Source organism: Corvus kubaryi, unplaced genomic scaffold (genome assembly GCF_017639235.1).
Source record: "Corvus kubaryi isolate FWS band 111438036 unplaced genomic scaffold, C.kubaryi_AGA036_p1.0 138, whole genome shotgun sequence".
Taxonomy (NCBI): Eukaryota; Metazoa; Chordata; class Aves; order Passeriformes; family Corvidae; genus Corvus; species Corvus kubaryi.
The window spans coordinates 15,495,170-15,510,274 of NW_024580672.1; the positions used below are offsets into that span (position 1 = coordinate 15,495,170).

At 38.9% G+C, this 15,105-nt stretch overlaps 1 protein-coding gene across 2 annotated transcripts in view; it reads right to left on the minus strand.

Annotated features, from left to right (window-relative positions):
• Positions 1 to 11,197, minus strand: part of LOC121660203 (nebulin related anchoring protein) — a 47,852-nt gene extending 36,655 nt beyond the window's left edge. Inside the window, exons 1-10 of one of the 2 annotated variants that reach the window (XM_042019339.1) lie at positions 10,931 to 11,197; positions 10,569 to 10,663; positions 9,772 to 9,859; positions 7,453 to 7,557; positions 6,812 to 6,916; positions 6,019 to 6,126; positions 5,112 to 5,216; positions 4,456 to 4,563; positions 3,378 to 3,482; positions 500 to 604 (exon numbers count right to left, since the gene is read on the minus strand). In XM_042019339.1, the coding sequence (XP_041875273.1) occupies positions 500 to 604; positions 3,378 to 3,482; positions 4,456 to 4,563; positions 5,112 to 5,216; positions 6,019 to 6,126; positions 6,812 to 6,916; positions 7,453 to 7,557; positions 9,772 to 9,859; positions 10,569 to 10,663; positions 10,931 to 11,002 (996 nt within the window). In that variant the 5' untranslated portion in view covers positions 11,003 to 11,197. The remainder of the gene's footprint in view (positions 1 to 499; positions 605 to 3,377; positions 3,483 to 4,455; positions 4,564 to 5,111; positions 5,217 to 6,018; positions 6,127 to 6,811; positions 6,917 to 7,452; positions 7,558 to 9,771; positions 9,860 to 10,568; positions 10,664 to 10,930) is intronic. The other variant, XM_042019340.1, reaches the window with a different exon arrangement.
• Positions 11,198 to 15,105: the final 3,908 nt, after the last annotated feature.

The window sequence follows — 15,105 nt, forward strand, 5'->3', positions numbered from 1 at the left end:
CGTTTACCAAACCCAAAAATCCCAATCCAGAAATAAGCCCACTTTTGTAAAGTGACAGTGTCATACTCTATGTTTCTCTTCCTCCATATGACTGGCTTTGTGCTAGAGGCATGATACATCAAAATATCAAAAGCAGTACAGTTCATTCATCCTCCATTTATGCACTACTGGGAATACCACAGTAGTCCACAGGATGATTAAGGCAGTTGAAGGTTTCATTAATAATACAGGTGCAGATTTGCCAGGAGGGTTAACCTAACAGTAGGGATCCCCATTAGTTGCTACATCCATCTCCTCCCTCATGTAAGTTGGAGCTGTGCCCCCTTCTATTAATGGATATTATTAATCCCCTGAGCCATCCAGTTCCCAGCAATGCAGAAAAATGTCACTTTTGTTTACTTCTCAAGTGCAATTTTAGCATTCTCCTCCCAGGCACTGCTCTGACAAACTGCTGTTTTCAATTGTTTATGAATTGTATTGATTCAGGTTTCATACTTACATCACTTGCCAATTCATTTGCTTTCTTGGCATTTTGGTAAGCTGGAGTGATCATAGCAGGAAAGCTTCCTTTCCCTCTGCGTTCCTCAAACTCGTCCATATATCCCTGAAGAAAATTCAGAGTGTTTACTCATCACACATGAGCAGATGGGGCCATGGGATATTTTACAAAGCCCCACAGTCCTTGTTAGTAGGAAGGTTCATGACTTCTATGAATTTTTTTTTTAATGAAAAAAAAGACCAAAATATAAGAAAAAATTGAGCTGTTATATTACCTATGCCTGTGAAACTGCCTGTGCTCCAAGAGAAATTTAGATAGCTATTAGCTGTGGTCAAGATAGCACTCAAGTGTGCAATGATATACAGCCTCCGGATCTCACCCCATTTCTTACAGAGATGATATCTGCTTGCCTCTCTCGTTATCAATACACGTTTCCCTGGAATATTATAAAAATAGCTTATGGTTTGGGTAGCCAGGAGACTTGCTTAAGGCTAAACAAGTTTAACATAGGATCAGCCTTCCACTGTGGTGTTACAGAAGCTGCTTGATCTTTCCCATGGTCATTTTTCACACCATAATTGACCAGAAATAATACTTCTCTTGTGAAGTGATGTATTTTGAAGACGGATTAATAAATGAAGCAGAAATACCTAGATATCAAAATGGCAAACTCCCTAGTGAACAAAATCACAAAATTCCATTTTCCTGATTAAAAAAAGCCCAATTGTTGTGGAAGTAACACCCGTAAGTCTATCTATAGATAAGTTTTCGTGTAAATATTTGACAATCTGAAAGCCATTTTGATAGTTTAACAGCAAAACACTGGAGCTTTTTCTTTAAATGGTAATGCACAATAATCATCCAAAGACATCTATGGCGAGATCTGGAGAGAATATGGTGTACAAACAAGGATAAAAACAAGTGAGACATAGTGTAATGTGTCTTCTCTGCAGTACTTTGTAAATCCTCCCTAGTAAAGAGGCAGTTTGAGTGAAAATAGAAGGTGCCATGAATAGAATGCATGTCAAGAATGCCATGGATAGCACAGATAGGAAGGACTACAAATATCTGGGATATCTCTTTTGTGTGTTCTCAAGGCAAAACCATCCATTGCAGGTCTTCTTGTGTACCACCAGTGTCACATGGTAAATAGGTCACACTGTAAGTTTGTGAACAATATGATGCCATAGTTACAATGGCATTAAACAGGCATAGGAAAGAAAAAATATGTTTGATTAATCAGCTGAGTTAGTTTCTTAAAATACCATTAATGAGTCTGAATTCTCCAGACCAACCTGTTCTTTTGCTTCTAACTTTCTTAAATGCATTTTAATATAATTTCTAATGTTGTGCGTATATTAAAAGTTTCAGAAAACTATTTTAGCCTCTCTTGAGGTTTTTAACCATGAACAAAACAGGTGTTCAGCACAGGAATTTTACAGTAAGATTTCTTAAATTGTCTCATGTTTTATATATAAATATGCGTATATATATGTATATCTATATATGTATATATGTATACCTATATATATATATGATGCACGCTCAACTCACTGTTGATGATCTCAACAGTCAGAAATTTAATCCCTTTACCCATGTTAAGTCACAATTTACTCAGAAAGATCCATTAATTTCAGCAACTCTGTGTTATTTGACTAATAATATCAGTATCCAATCTATAAAGATTAAAACTCAAATTGAATTTGAAGTCTGTGACTGAAGTTTCAAACATACTTTCAAAGAAAAAAAACTTAAATTAATTCTAAAACAGAAGCATTCTAATGCTTGGAAATGTAATTAGTGCTTTTTCAAATTCATTTTATTTGTTTATTCCTATTAAAACTTGTAGCAGTTAAAAAGACAGAAACTAATTGAAGGCTTCATTGCTACAATTCTAAACTTATATTCTTCAAGGATGGTTTGCTTTTCCACAGAATACTAGATGTAGATTTGGACAGACGAAGTGAAGAAACGTAAAATACCAAAGGTTTTAGGAAACTGCAGTCCCTGTTCCTCCATTTCTCCAAAGTATATGGACCTACTGAGGAGCAGGACAAAAGCCCCCAAGATTAACCATATCGTTTTCTTTATACAAGAACACTATTCAATTCCTTTCAAATTCCCTTCAGCTGCATTCAGTTCTATTTAGCTGTGCTATTTCCCTAACTTAATTGGAATAGAACTTTGGGTGCATTTTGGGAGACCACAAAACCAATTGTATTCCCTTGAAAACGAAACATAAGCAAAACGAATGCCACCGACCAAAACAGAACTAAAGCCTATTTGGTTGCACAAATACAGAACTACAGCTTGTCAGGCTTATAATACCCCTTTTGTAGGAGAGCTGAAATCTAAGAGATTGTGTACCTAAGAGATTCAGTGCTGTTCTCACATATTTAGAGCTGCAAAGCTCCTAAGATTTGTAAAAATACCAGCAGAGAAAGGACACCTAACTATCTGCCAACTTTCTACCATTTCACAACCCTTTCGCTTTTTTCCTTATTCATGGAATGGGAACATTTTCTCAAGAGAACACATTCCAGTGTGATACCTTACAACACCATAACAGAAATGTAGAATGCATACATGCACCCAGACAGAATTTGCCAAGGTCAGTGTTTACCTTTAGGAATGGCCCTACCATAAGGGTCATGCAGTGACAGTGCAGACACCTTGTTGTCACACCTTTAAGTGCCAATGCCAGACACGTTACACATTAGGAGCACTGTGCTGTTTGCACGCCATCCTTTCCCTTGAGACCTTGTTTTCTCACACAGGAAAACAAAGTGAAAATAGGTGTCACCAGTTTCTAAAGCCTTGAGCAATCAGCTGTAGTAATGATCAACGTCAGCAGGGCTATCACTTGGATGTTGCATACCTGTCCATATTGATCTACATTCTCTCTTGCAAAAGCAACATCTGTTCCAGCTGTATGGCTGGCTTTTCCCTTGATCTCTTTTTCGTATCTTTGATGATACTTTACCTAACAGGAAAAAAGGAAACAAATAATCCGGGTGAGTTTAGTCTGGTACACAGATGCTGCACAATAAATAACAACCAATGACATGCACATGTTGTCAATAAAGGATTGTCAAAATTCCCATTGCCACCAACCTGCACAAGTCAAATATGCCACTTGAAGATGTAAAAACAGAACCAGTGGTGTACTTTTTAATAATGCACCAGGAACACGGCACTTGCCATTTTAACCCAAACCATTACGTCAGTGTGTTCAGCACCACCTGCTTGACAGTGGCTAATCCCTGATGCTCCAGCAGTTTAAAAAAATAAAACTGATTGTAATTCAAATTCGTGGTTACCACAGAGCACTTTTTTACCACAGGGTCACCTGAACCCCATCAATAAATGGGTTTGTTTCTGAAAGACGCTGATCTCCCCAGTGATAAAGGGAATTTTAGGCAATCAGCCTTCAAGTTTAGACCAAGATTTGCACTACATTTGCTAAAGTCAAAACAATGCCTGTAACCTGATGCTGCCCTTTAATCACCATGTGTGTTTGCTGACAAAAGTGAAGGGTTTTCCACAGATCAAAGGCAAACAAAAACATGTAATTGTTTTAGAGTCAACTGCTTTTGCCTTCAAAATTACAGATCTCTTATTTTCCTCAATGACTCTTAATAGTGTCTTAAATTGACTTCCATTGAGTTTATGTTCTTCCATATGTTCTCTTCTCCAACAAAAAGAGCTTTTCTTTCAGTTTCCAATAACAAAGGACAATTAATTGTATATTTTGAAGCAATACTAATGTCCTTTTGTGGTGCTTATTAAAGAGTACAGGGGTGTTGTTATTTTGTTATGTTTGGAAAGGAAAAGAAAGGCAATAAAGGTCAGTATGTCATGCTCACGGAATTTCTGCCAGTAAATGTTTTCATTCAAAATTTGTGTGACAATTTAATATTTTCATTACCAAAATAGACCTTGCTTTGAACACTTACATCACTGGCTAATTCATTGGCTCTCTTGGCTATTTGATAAGCTGGAGTGATCATAGCGGGAAAGCTTCCTTTTCCCTTCCGTTCTTCAAAGTCTTCTGTGTATTTCAACTGTAAAATTTCAAGACAGTTTGGGAGCAATGAGATCAAATGTATCTTGATTGCACACATAATCAATCCCTAAAGTAGCAAAGTCAGGCGTTCAATGGCTGTCATGTGCCAAAAGGAAGATGAACCATGAAGTCTGAATCTTTGCAATTTGGTCTTTAGCTACGCTATCACACATCTTCTGCAAGGCCCCTTTGTCTCCTTCAGGGTGTAGGATGAAAACAGTTGTTTAAAGAAAATACTGAAGGTGTCTGCAAGATGCCTGCTCTATTTATGAGGGTCAGGCAGCTTCTTTCCTGATTTTGCATGGCACCCACTTGCTGGGTATGGAACAGAATGGTTCTCTACCTTCAGTTCTGACAGCCTAAAATGGCCTCGAACTGAACATGGGCTCAGTAACTGAAGTATTAAACACTTAATGACTAAATGAGTCTGCCTTTAAAACTTTAATTTTTCACTTTTCTTTGTGTTCATATTTTAAAGTGATTTATAAATACCCTAAGAACCACTTGCAGAGCCAAAAACAGGTCAATCTATTTTGTTTCACTTACATCACTGGCAAGCTGTGCTCCAGCCTTTGCATGAAGTATATCCGGAGTGTCTACAACAGAGGTGAACTTTGAAACTCTCTCTTCATGTCCACGCTTATATTCTACCTGAAGAGGAAAAATATACATATCCATATTACAAACAATAAGCAGCAGAAATATATTTCCTGTCAGAAGGCTCCAAGAGAAAATGAGCAACAGCATTTGTGACATTTTCCACTGTACAGTCAAGCTATCCATACATTTAAGGCCCAACTTCCTTAAAGTGAATACCAGAAGCAGACAGAAATGGACCCAGATAATCAAATTTTCAAAAGATACTTGATTTATGTGAGCCATACATTTGATTAAAATACCATGAGAATAGTCATTACTGTCCCAATATCATACTGCAATGACAACGCATATAGTATTTGCAGAAAACAATGCAATACTTTAAAATAATTTTTATGGGATTTATTTTTACCTATCTTTTTCATGTGAGTTGTTCTTTTTATAAATAAGCAATTTTCTGTGCATAAATTTAAAGCAGCTTGTATATTAATTTATTTCAATTAATTTGATTTCAAATAAGAAAGTGAAAAATATCAAATGTAAATAATTAGATGAATAAAGCCATAATGTTAAAGCAAAGGTAATGAATTAAATTAACATTTCAGTGTGAGTCACAATCTTTTTCAGGTTGTGATAAATTACAGCAAAAGTTGCTGCATTTCACAGGAAATATCCCATATGATTGTCTTCCCAGGCCAATAGTTTACTAATCCTGTTTTCTGAATCCTGTTAAAATTTTCTCACTTTATAACAGTACAACAAATAGTCACCATAGTAAATATCAAGTGAGTGGCCTGAACCCAGGATTATCCAAATTCCGAAGTCTAAAATATAATTAAAAACCCCTGTGACTTACATTGCTGCTTAGTTGGGTGGCTCTCTTGGCAACCTGATAACCTGGAGTGATCATAGCAGGGAAGCTGCCTTTGCCTCTTTGTGGCTCATATTCTTCTGTATATTGAAACTAGAAAATGAATATGTGTGTTACAGAAGAACCCACTGTAGTTTAATGTGATTCCTCTTTTCATGCCTGCTTCCTAAAGGTATGTATCGCTTTATTTAAAAGATAACAGAATAAAGAACTTATAAGTTGATTAGGTAAAACAATTTCCTCCGTATAACAGAAAACATTTCTCATTCGTATCAATTACCCACTGTTAATTGCCTGTGTTGATTGGGTCACTAACCCATTGTATGGACACAGACAGTTGATCATATTTCAGAAGTGATTTTGACCAGTCATGGAAATACAGTCAATGAAAAGTCTGGTCTGTGGAAAATATGACACATTTACCATCATGGGTTCTGCTCTCCTGAGAGAGAGAGCACTGCCTGCTAGATCAGATCACCTCAGTTTGGTCAGCAGTTGAAGGGCTTCTCAGTTACATAAATATATAAATGTATGATGGCAATAGAACCGTTACATGACTTTAATCACTTACATGACTAAGTGTTGTTTTGACAGAAATAAACGCATCAGTCTCACCTTTGGCAACATCTTAACAAAGATCAGAGTGCAGACAAACCCTCCAGATATTCTTCCTGCAAAGCCTGGAGGTGACATCTTACCAAAGGTCAACTTTGATGCATTTGTCCATCTTCAGAATATGATAGACCATGAAAATAAAGTCAAACATCAGTCCACTTACATCACTCAGAGCCTTCTGTGCCTGTGTTATCTTGACCATTTCAGGATCTGGGATTGTTCCTGGGTACCATGATTTTCCTTCCTCATAGGCAGCATAATAAGCATTCTACAAAACAAAAACTAAATAACTAGCTGCCTTCACCCTTGTTTTAACACTCGAACAGCTGATCTGACAGAAAAAAAGGAAACAGCACAGTGTTGTGGAAGTGAAATTCACTCTCTGCAGCACAAGGCCTACATTCCACATCCCTTCAGAATGCCAAGGCAGAACTTGTATAACAAGAACTGACATCAAGATGACAGGATCTAGGATCCTGGAGTGCGACTCAAATAACACCCCCTGGGAATCAGATCGCCTGCTGTGAAGCTCCAGTGCCAGTAGAGAGAAGACACAGAGTATGGCTGTACATGCAGCAGCCCCAACAGCTGACTGTAGACACACTCGTCCTCCCTCACATTCTGATTCTTCTAGCCTAAGCTATAATTGAGCTATTTTGCCTTGAAAAGTTTAGTCAAAGGAGAAGCAAAGGCTTTTTTTAGCATTGAAGTGCTGTGATTAAGCCCCTAACATTCAGGACTGCCAGGGCCAATCCTTGGTCTCCTGCAGGCTACTGGCTTGGAAACTCAAGGGATATTTCTTACCTGGGTAGCCAGCTGTTGGGCTTTATAGACACTTTCAATGTCTCTGGACCTTTCATCCCACTGAAAGACCGATTTGAATTGTTCACTTGCTTCTCGATATTTTATCTAAAAAGAAAAAAAGACAATAACTCGTTCTAATAGTTTGTTAATACATACTAACACACCCCACATTTGGAGAAGAATAAGAAGAGAGACAAACAAGGTGATGATTGCATTTAGCCCTAAGCCCAAAACTCTGCTTTCTAGTCCACACCCAGCTTCTACCTAAGATTTCTGCCAGTATAGAGCTGCACATCTGTAAAGGAGCAGCATACAACACCTGAAACCTGGCATGACATTCTGAAAGAATAATTTGATCTTTAGATAATACTTTTGGGGGAAATAATCGATGAGAATTGAAATCCCTGAGAAGTTTCAAGCAGGACATGTCAATGCAGCATTTGACAAAAAAAACCTATTACCAAGTGAACGATATTCTACTCTCCTATTTCCCTGCACACTGTCCACAATGTATCATATCCTCACTGTGAATATGTAAATGACTACTATATTTAGCCCTGGGTCATTATTTTCCTACTGCTACTTTTATCATGATAGCATGTAGAAATCCAACTGAAATCATAGCTCTGTTATACAACTCACTCTTCAGATGTAAAAACCCAGAGCAGAAAGTTTAAACTGACTGGACAGAAATGTTACTGAGCACGTGTACCATTATTCCCATTTATAAATTAAGCACAGAGGTGCTGAGAGCTGAATGATTTGCCTGATAACACAGAAATTCTGTAGAGAGAGACCTAAATTTTATCTCTGCATTCCAGTTGACGTCTCAGCACAAGACCTATGTGAGAACATCATGTTGGGATTGAAGAAACATTCTATTTTCTGCATCAGAAATAACCTATGTGAAAATGCCAACAAACTTCCATAGTAGCAAGTGAAATCTTTTCCCAAGTTATCATCATTTCATACATTTACTAGCAAAAACCTTTCCTGCTCTCAAAATTTTTACGGAAGTTATCTCCCTTTCAGCAGGCACTGCAGAATCAGCTTCCTTGCTACCCCTAGCAATTTTCTCTCTGGAACAGAACCTCATTATGTGATTGAAAAGGACAGAAGGTGTTTTAGGTGTATAAAACAAGGGAAAGTGATCTTTGAGCTATAATTTGTCTGGCTTGTGTACTCACATGTACTGGAAGTATCAGTCTCATATCACTGCCTAAAACCAGAAATAGAACCTGCAGTAATCCCAAACTCATTCCTGAGCAGATCTGTCACACACAGTTTTAAGTGTGATAGTCACTGCTTAAACAGTTACAGCCCATGATACTGCAAAAACTGAGGCGTAAGAATGCTGTACAAAATTATAATTGATACAGTGTCTGATGAAGGCTATTCATGTGCATCAAGTTTGTACAGCTAATATAGGACAACAGAATGAATTTAGCAAGCTACATTCTAAGAAATACAACTTTCTTTGTTTATTTTAGTGATGGCTAATCACATCAAAACATTGCTTTTCCTATGAAATATATTCACATGGGTAAAGCTATCTTAGAATATAGAAAGATGTGACATTCAAGAAAACAGCATTAGGCAGGGAGATGCGATAGCCGTCGATTACTGGGCGTTCCTGTATTTTTTATTCCGCCAGACTCTTAGAACTGCAGGCTTGAAAATGAGGTGCCTGGAGGGAAACAATGCGGGATATCCAGGGATGGCGCTGGGAACGACGGCGGGCCCTGAGCGCCCCTGGCGGCCGGCCGGGGCACGGCAGCGCCTGCAGGGTGGATGTGCCTCCATCCCCAAAAAACACCCCCAGCAAAACCCTGCTAAGCTCCCCAGAACTGGTGTTTTCCCATCTCGGGGTTGGCGGAAATGCTCGACAAAGTATTTACGGGAACTTTTGCCTGTGTCCCACCTAATAAAATTTATCTGTTGTTTCATATCAGTTTCCGATGAGATCACAAAGCAAGTCAGTTCTTGCTTCCAAAGGTTGTGCAAACCCCCTTAGTCACTAAGTTTACACAGCTCTGGGCAGTTTAGGTGACCTGTGCTTCCGTATAGCTTATCAGATATACAGGTGAGGAGCTCCAATCAACTTTTCCTTCTGAGAGCAGAGGCAAATTCAGATTTAAGCTTTCTTTCACGTGAGTAATCGCATTGAAAAAAATTATGATTCAAACCCAGCTGAGATCTTACTGATCTAAAAGAACACAGGAGGGTAAGTAAAAACCCCATATTTATACTTACAAAGCAAGAGACATAAATATGTTATCAAAATCCAGAACAAACACATTTGACCCTCAAGCTTCTTACCTCACTTACCACTTCCGACAGTTTTTTTGCATTCATATTTATTGGTGTGTCAAATACACTTGTGAATGCATTGTTTTTTGGATTGTGCCTAAAAAAGGGAAAGCATAAAGGATATTAGGAATATACCAGACCCCCCACCAGAAAGGTTCTCTTTGAGTACTCAAATACACAATACCAGCCTCCACCCCTCTATCCATAACTTTTCTCCCACTCACACAAAGATCTTAGATTACATTCAAGTTATTATTGTATGGAGTAGGTGCCTAGAGCAAAATTAATTTTAATGATCGTCATATCAATGCTGTGTTTCTAATAACAAAAGAGAATAATAGAATAAAAAACAACTGTCATCTCTCCTTTTTCTGCTGACAAATTTGACAGGAATTGATCATTAGAAAATAAAAACTTCCTAGAACAAACCAACTCCAAAATCTGCATTTTATACATTTTCCTTATGATTAGCTCAACCTTTTTAACTCTTAACCACTGATTTGGAAAGCACTGAATTTTGTGGTTGGTTTTAATTTCTTCCTACAATATTGAAACGGACCTTAATTTGTTATCTTTTAACACACTGGCCAAATGAGGAAGCTTTATGCATGCTAAAAAGAGATTCCCATCATTTGTGGTTCATGTAAATCCAAAGATATGCATGAAGGCACTGACAATACCTAATTTCACATCACACGTGGGACAGGCTGAGTCCAAACGGTGATCTTCTGTTATATTAAAATGACTAGGTCAATTAAACCTTTGCTTTAGAAAAGAAAGGAAGGAAGAAAAGGAAATACACTTACACTTGGCAGTAAGGCTTTTTCTCATGGCTAACAAAGTTGTTTACTGTTAACATCATCTTGCATACTTCACAGTGAAAACAGGCTTTATGCCATGTCTGGAAATGCCACAAAAGAGAAACCAAACAGATATGATTTGTATTTCATTATTAATCTGCTAAATTTAAAATCTCAGTATTGATCCTTACCATTCATTTAATGAATTTGGCGATTTTTTTCTTCAGATAGATACGTGTTATTAATTCTTTTCAGTTCTGAACCCAGTTATGAGTAAAAAACTTTTGGAACCGAGAGATTTGCACAGTGTTAGAAGTGCCAATCTGTACATTTATTATAGTCCAAAATGATAAAGAAAGAGAACTGACCTGATCTATACAGTTAATCTTCTCAGCAGGGTAAACCCCATAGCCACATCTAGCACACAGCTGCACATTCATCTTGAAATCCACAGAGTGAAAAATATATAGGTTTATACAAAAGGTTCAAAGAGTATGAAAGTGACTTTTTGGCCCGTGCAAAGCACACTCTAGACACTCTAGTCAAGGCCTTTTGCTGTGGTCAATGGCTCCCATTAAAGCTCTGAATTGAAGTCTGTTGCTCCCTTTGCTGACCTTCTGTTTCAAAGTCAGCTGCAGGCTGGCTTTTAAAGCTGCCAGTTAGTAAGAGCGGTTATTTTGGCAACTGTGTCAGTGCAGAAGGGAGGGTAGCAATATCTTTCTCTAAATAGAAGAATGAACTCACAGAAACTAATCACGTCCATGTGAATGTTAGAGCCCGATCATTTCGTATTTCAGTTTTGCTGTCATAAGCCCAGGATGAAGAGAAAAGTACATACAGCAGCAGCAATTTACTATAGTTTCTTCTCACCCTGATAAACCAGTGACCCCATGGAGGACTATTGCTCCTATTGTATTTAGGACCAGCCTCATAGCAGAAGGAGGTACCACCAGAGATACAGGCCAGAGATGGGTTTGAAGCTTCCTGGCCCTTGGGTGGATGTAGAAGAAGTTCACTGCCATTGTCCCAGACAAGTCATTAATTTTTTCCCTCAGTGCCAGCTCAGTTTCGCCTTGTATATTATGGTCAGCAGAGCAGAGCACACTCATCTCTCATCTCTTCCTGTTTCATCCACCTGTCACTCCATCTCCAGGTGTAGGAGGATGGACTGTGAAACAGGCAGAGCCTCTTATCTCAAAGAGTCCTAAACATGACGGGTACAAATCCAAACTTCTATCTCCTACAGGAAAAACTTCAGAAAGGAACCATTTACTTTTGAATACAATGAACAAACCAGCTATTTAACAGGGTTAACCAAGAGTAGACTGGAATAGATCAGAATATAAAAATTCCCTCACCAAAAAACGATAAGGAATTATTATGTCTGATATTAGGATTCAAGCAAGATCTTAGGGTTGTGAAGTCTGCTCTGAACAAAAGAAGTTATTAAATTCTACCAGCTACAAATGGTCAGGATTTAAAATTTACATCTCACCTAATCATAATACCTCCAGCTGCAGGGCTCCATAACCCTGGGACACAGCTAAGAGTTATCCCAATTTGAGTAGAAGTTTTTGTAGTCATCCATGCATCTGCCCCACTTCCTGTGCCTGCAGCAGTCCTGGGATATTGCTAAGCACTTTCCCTTTCTATAAATTGCAAACAATTCCATCAAATTAATTTCTGTCTAAGCCTTCTGGGTATGCTAAGAGACTCTCTTATTCATCTCTTTATTGAGATACACAGTTCTGCTTAACTTATTATTGCTACTTTTACTGAATGCTGACAATGTACTGGCACAATGTACTGTCAGCAACTGGTGTGCTGAAAATAGAGTCTCTAATCTGAAGAGCAGCGGCACAAAGTCCTGAAAACACTCGAAGCCTTTCAAAGTAACTAATATCAGTATATAAACAGATGCATTTTCATTTTTTTAAAAATGTCCCCAGAACATAATTTCTTGTATTAAAATAACTGCTGAGCTACCTCATGTTATTCTTTTTTGGGATCAAGAGCGATTTATGTTGACCAAGTTACATCACAATAATATTTATCCCGCTCACACCTGTGAACCAAATTAATTTGGAAAGCTTCCAGTTCCCCTCTCACACAGCCTTGCATCTTGTTCCCGACTGCCATTCTGTTTATGCAAGTGACCTCTGTTAGGGTCACAGTGGCCAGGCTGTCCCCTCCTTATTTAGCACTTGGCACACTACCAGTTGCCACCTCTTTGTGTTCGTCTCCTCCAAGAGTCACCATGTTGTATATTTTCTAGACAGTCCTAGTTGTCTTCATGCTGTCTGAATCCATGCTGGAGCCCTTGTCTCACACTTCAGCAAGAATAAAGGTGCGTGACCTGCTCCTCTCCCTGCTCCTGTCCCTGCATAGCTGAAGACCCTTCTGAAATGAGTTTGGAGAGGTGCTGAAACAGGACACCCCAAACCACACAAAAACATAAAGACTTGGCAGTTACAGAATGACTAATTTATCCAGGAGTCACCTGAACACTGACCATCTGGACAGGACTCCAGCATGGATCTTCATGCAGCCCACATGCACTGTGCACCCAGAGAGCTTACAGAGGGCCCTGAAGGGAATGAGGCCATGAGCTCCTTCCAAAAGGCCTCTGACAGATAAAGCCCTTTATTTTACAGATAAATCCTACTTCATTTCAAGATACACAAAGCCTGTTTTTCTCTTTTCACAGTGACAGATACTACCAGCTTTGCTGGAAGTCAGCAAATGCATTTTCCAAGTTCTCCTGCTTCTCCCAAGTTACGGCATGTACAAGAGGAGAAGTGTGGTGTTGAGGTCCCTCCCCTGCCGTGTAGCCCTGGGAGAGGGGCCCTGAGGGCACAGACACGGGGTTTCCCTGTCCCTGCTCAGCCTCGTTCCCATTGGTTGGTTTGTGTTCCCTGCGCGGGCAGAAGGACCCTTGGTCCCGTGACTGGAACAGTTCCTGGGCAGAGCTCCGGCCATGCGGCTGGAGAAATAAACATCTCTGAAACAGCTATCAAGAATCTGTCTGTCCATATATATTTCCTTTCCACGGGACTCCTGGTTTGATATATGCGTGTTGCGGTATCCCCACTGCAACAGTGTGGTAAGACAGAATGTCCTCTACAGCTACTGCCATTCCCATCCACACTACTTCCCTCACATCCACTGTGCACCAGTTCTGCTGGAGTCTCTTAAAAATTTCCCTGTTTCTGAGGACCCCAAAACTGTTCTGTTCTTCACCACACTGGATTAAAGATGAGTTGCTAACAGAAAAGGGAGTTTATTGAAAAATAAACATTGAATGGTCTCATTACAAAGCATGCACTTCATTTTGATCATGCAAGGAATTAAATCACAAAACCAGTGCAAGTTTGTTATCTTGACAAATCTTAGCAAGACATTTTCTCTTCAGTTAAAAGCTCATTGTGGCTTTTTTCCTCCTTTAGTAAGGCCTCATAAAGCCCTTTTGATATCAATGAAAATCCTAAAAGGCTTTACTTAACAGTAGAACCTTAATTTAGAAGTTTTAGAAGTACTGCGGCTACATGTAAAGTACAAGGAGACAGTGCCTTGAAAGTGCAAATTAGTAGGAAGAAACATTGTTACCTCTCCAGCCTCCTTAAATTCACTGCATTAACTGCTTAGAAAACGTGGAGCACCTCTGCACCCTCAATCTGATTGTAAAAGAAGCACATATTAGTCACACAAAGTAACCTCTAAAGAGACATTCAGCTCAGGGTCACCTCCTCTGTTACTCCTGAATTGCAGGTGTGCCCTTCCAAACACATGGAGAGCAGGAAGCCAGACACCACAAATTATGGCAACCCTATCTTCCCTCTGTTTGCAAAAAAACCCCAAAGGTGCTGGTTCACTACACAAAGTGGGAGTGTTATCCAGTGTTAAAAGCTGCCTGTAAAATTTCAAGCACTATACCACCCTTGTTTATGTTCACCTTCTGTGAACCCTGTGGTTAATTAGTTACCTGGGCTCAGGGCCTTTTTCCTCATGCAGTCTCTCCATGCTAATCAAACTTAGCATAGTAGCAAATTCAGCTTAGAAAAATATTGAAAGAAAGCTGGAAAAGATTTATCAAAATCTCCCAAGACGTGAATAAAAACCTGTAAAGAACAATCTTCTAAACTTGTATAGTTGCTTTTTACATTTTTGCTGCTTTGGAAACCAACCAACAACTGTTTATAGTTCATGATTAAAGGGTTTATGCTTACACTTTCCCCTTGTTGGCAGTGTTAGCAAAACCTAAGAGTGTAGGGATTTTGCAAATGTTTCTAACAGAGCAAGATAAAGTAAGAGAGAAATCGAAAAGAGAACCAAGAGGCCAAGAAGATTATAGAGCAGAGAAAGGACTGGTGAGGATGTGCTACAACTTAAGCTAAAAGCTTGAAGAAAAACGTGAACAGCATGCACAGCATAGCCCACATGACCACCAGTGTCCAAATATGACCATTTGTCATGTATCAAAACATAAAGAAGACCCAAGTTTAAAATTCATAAAATAAGGCATCTGCAACAGATCATCTTTGCC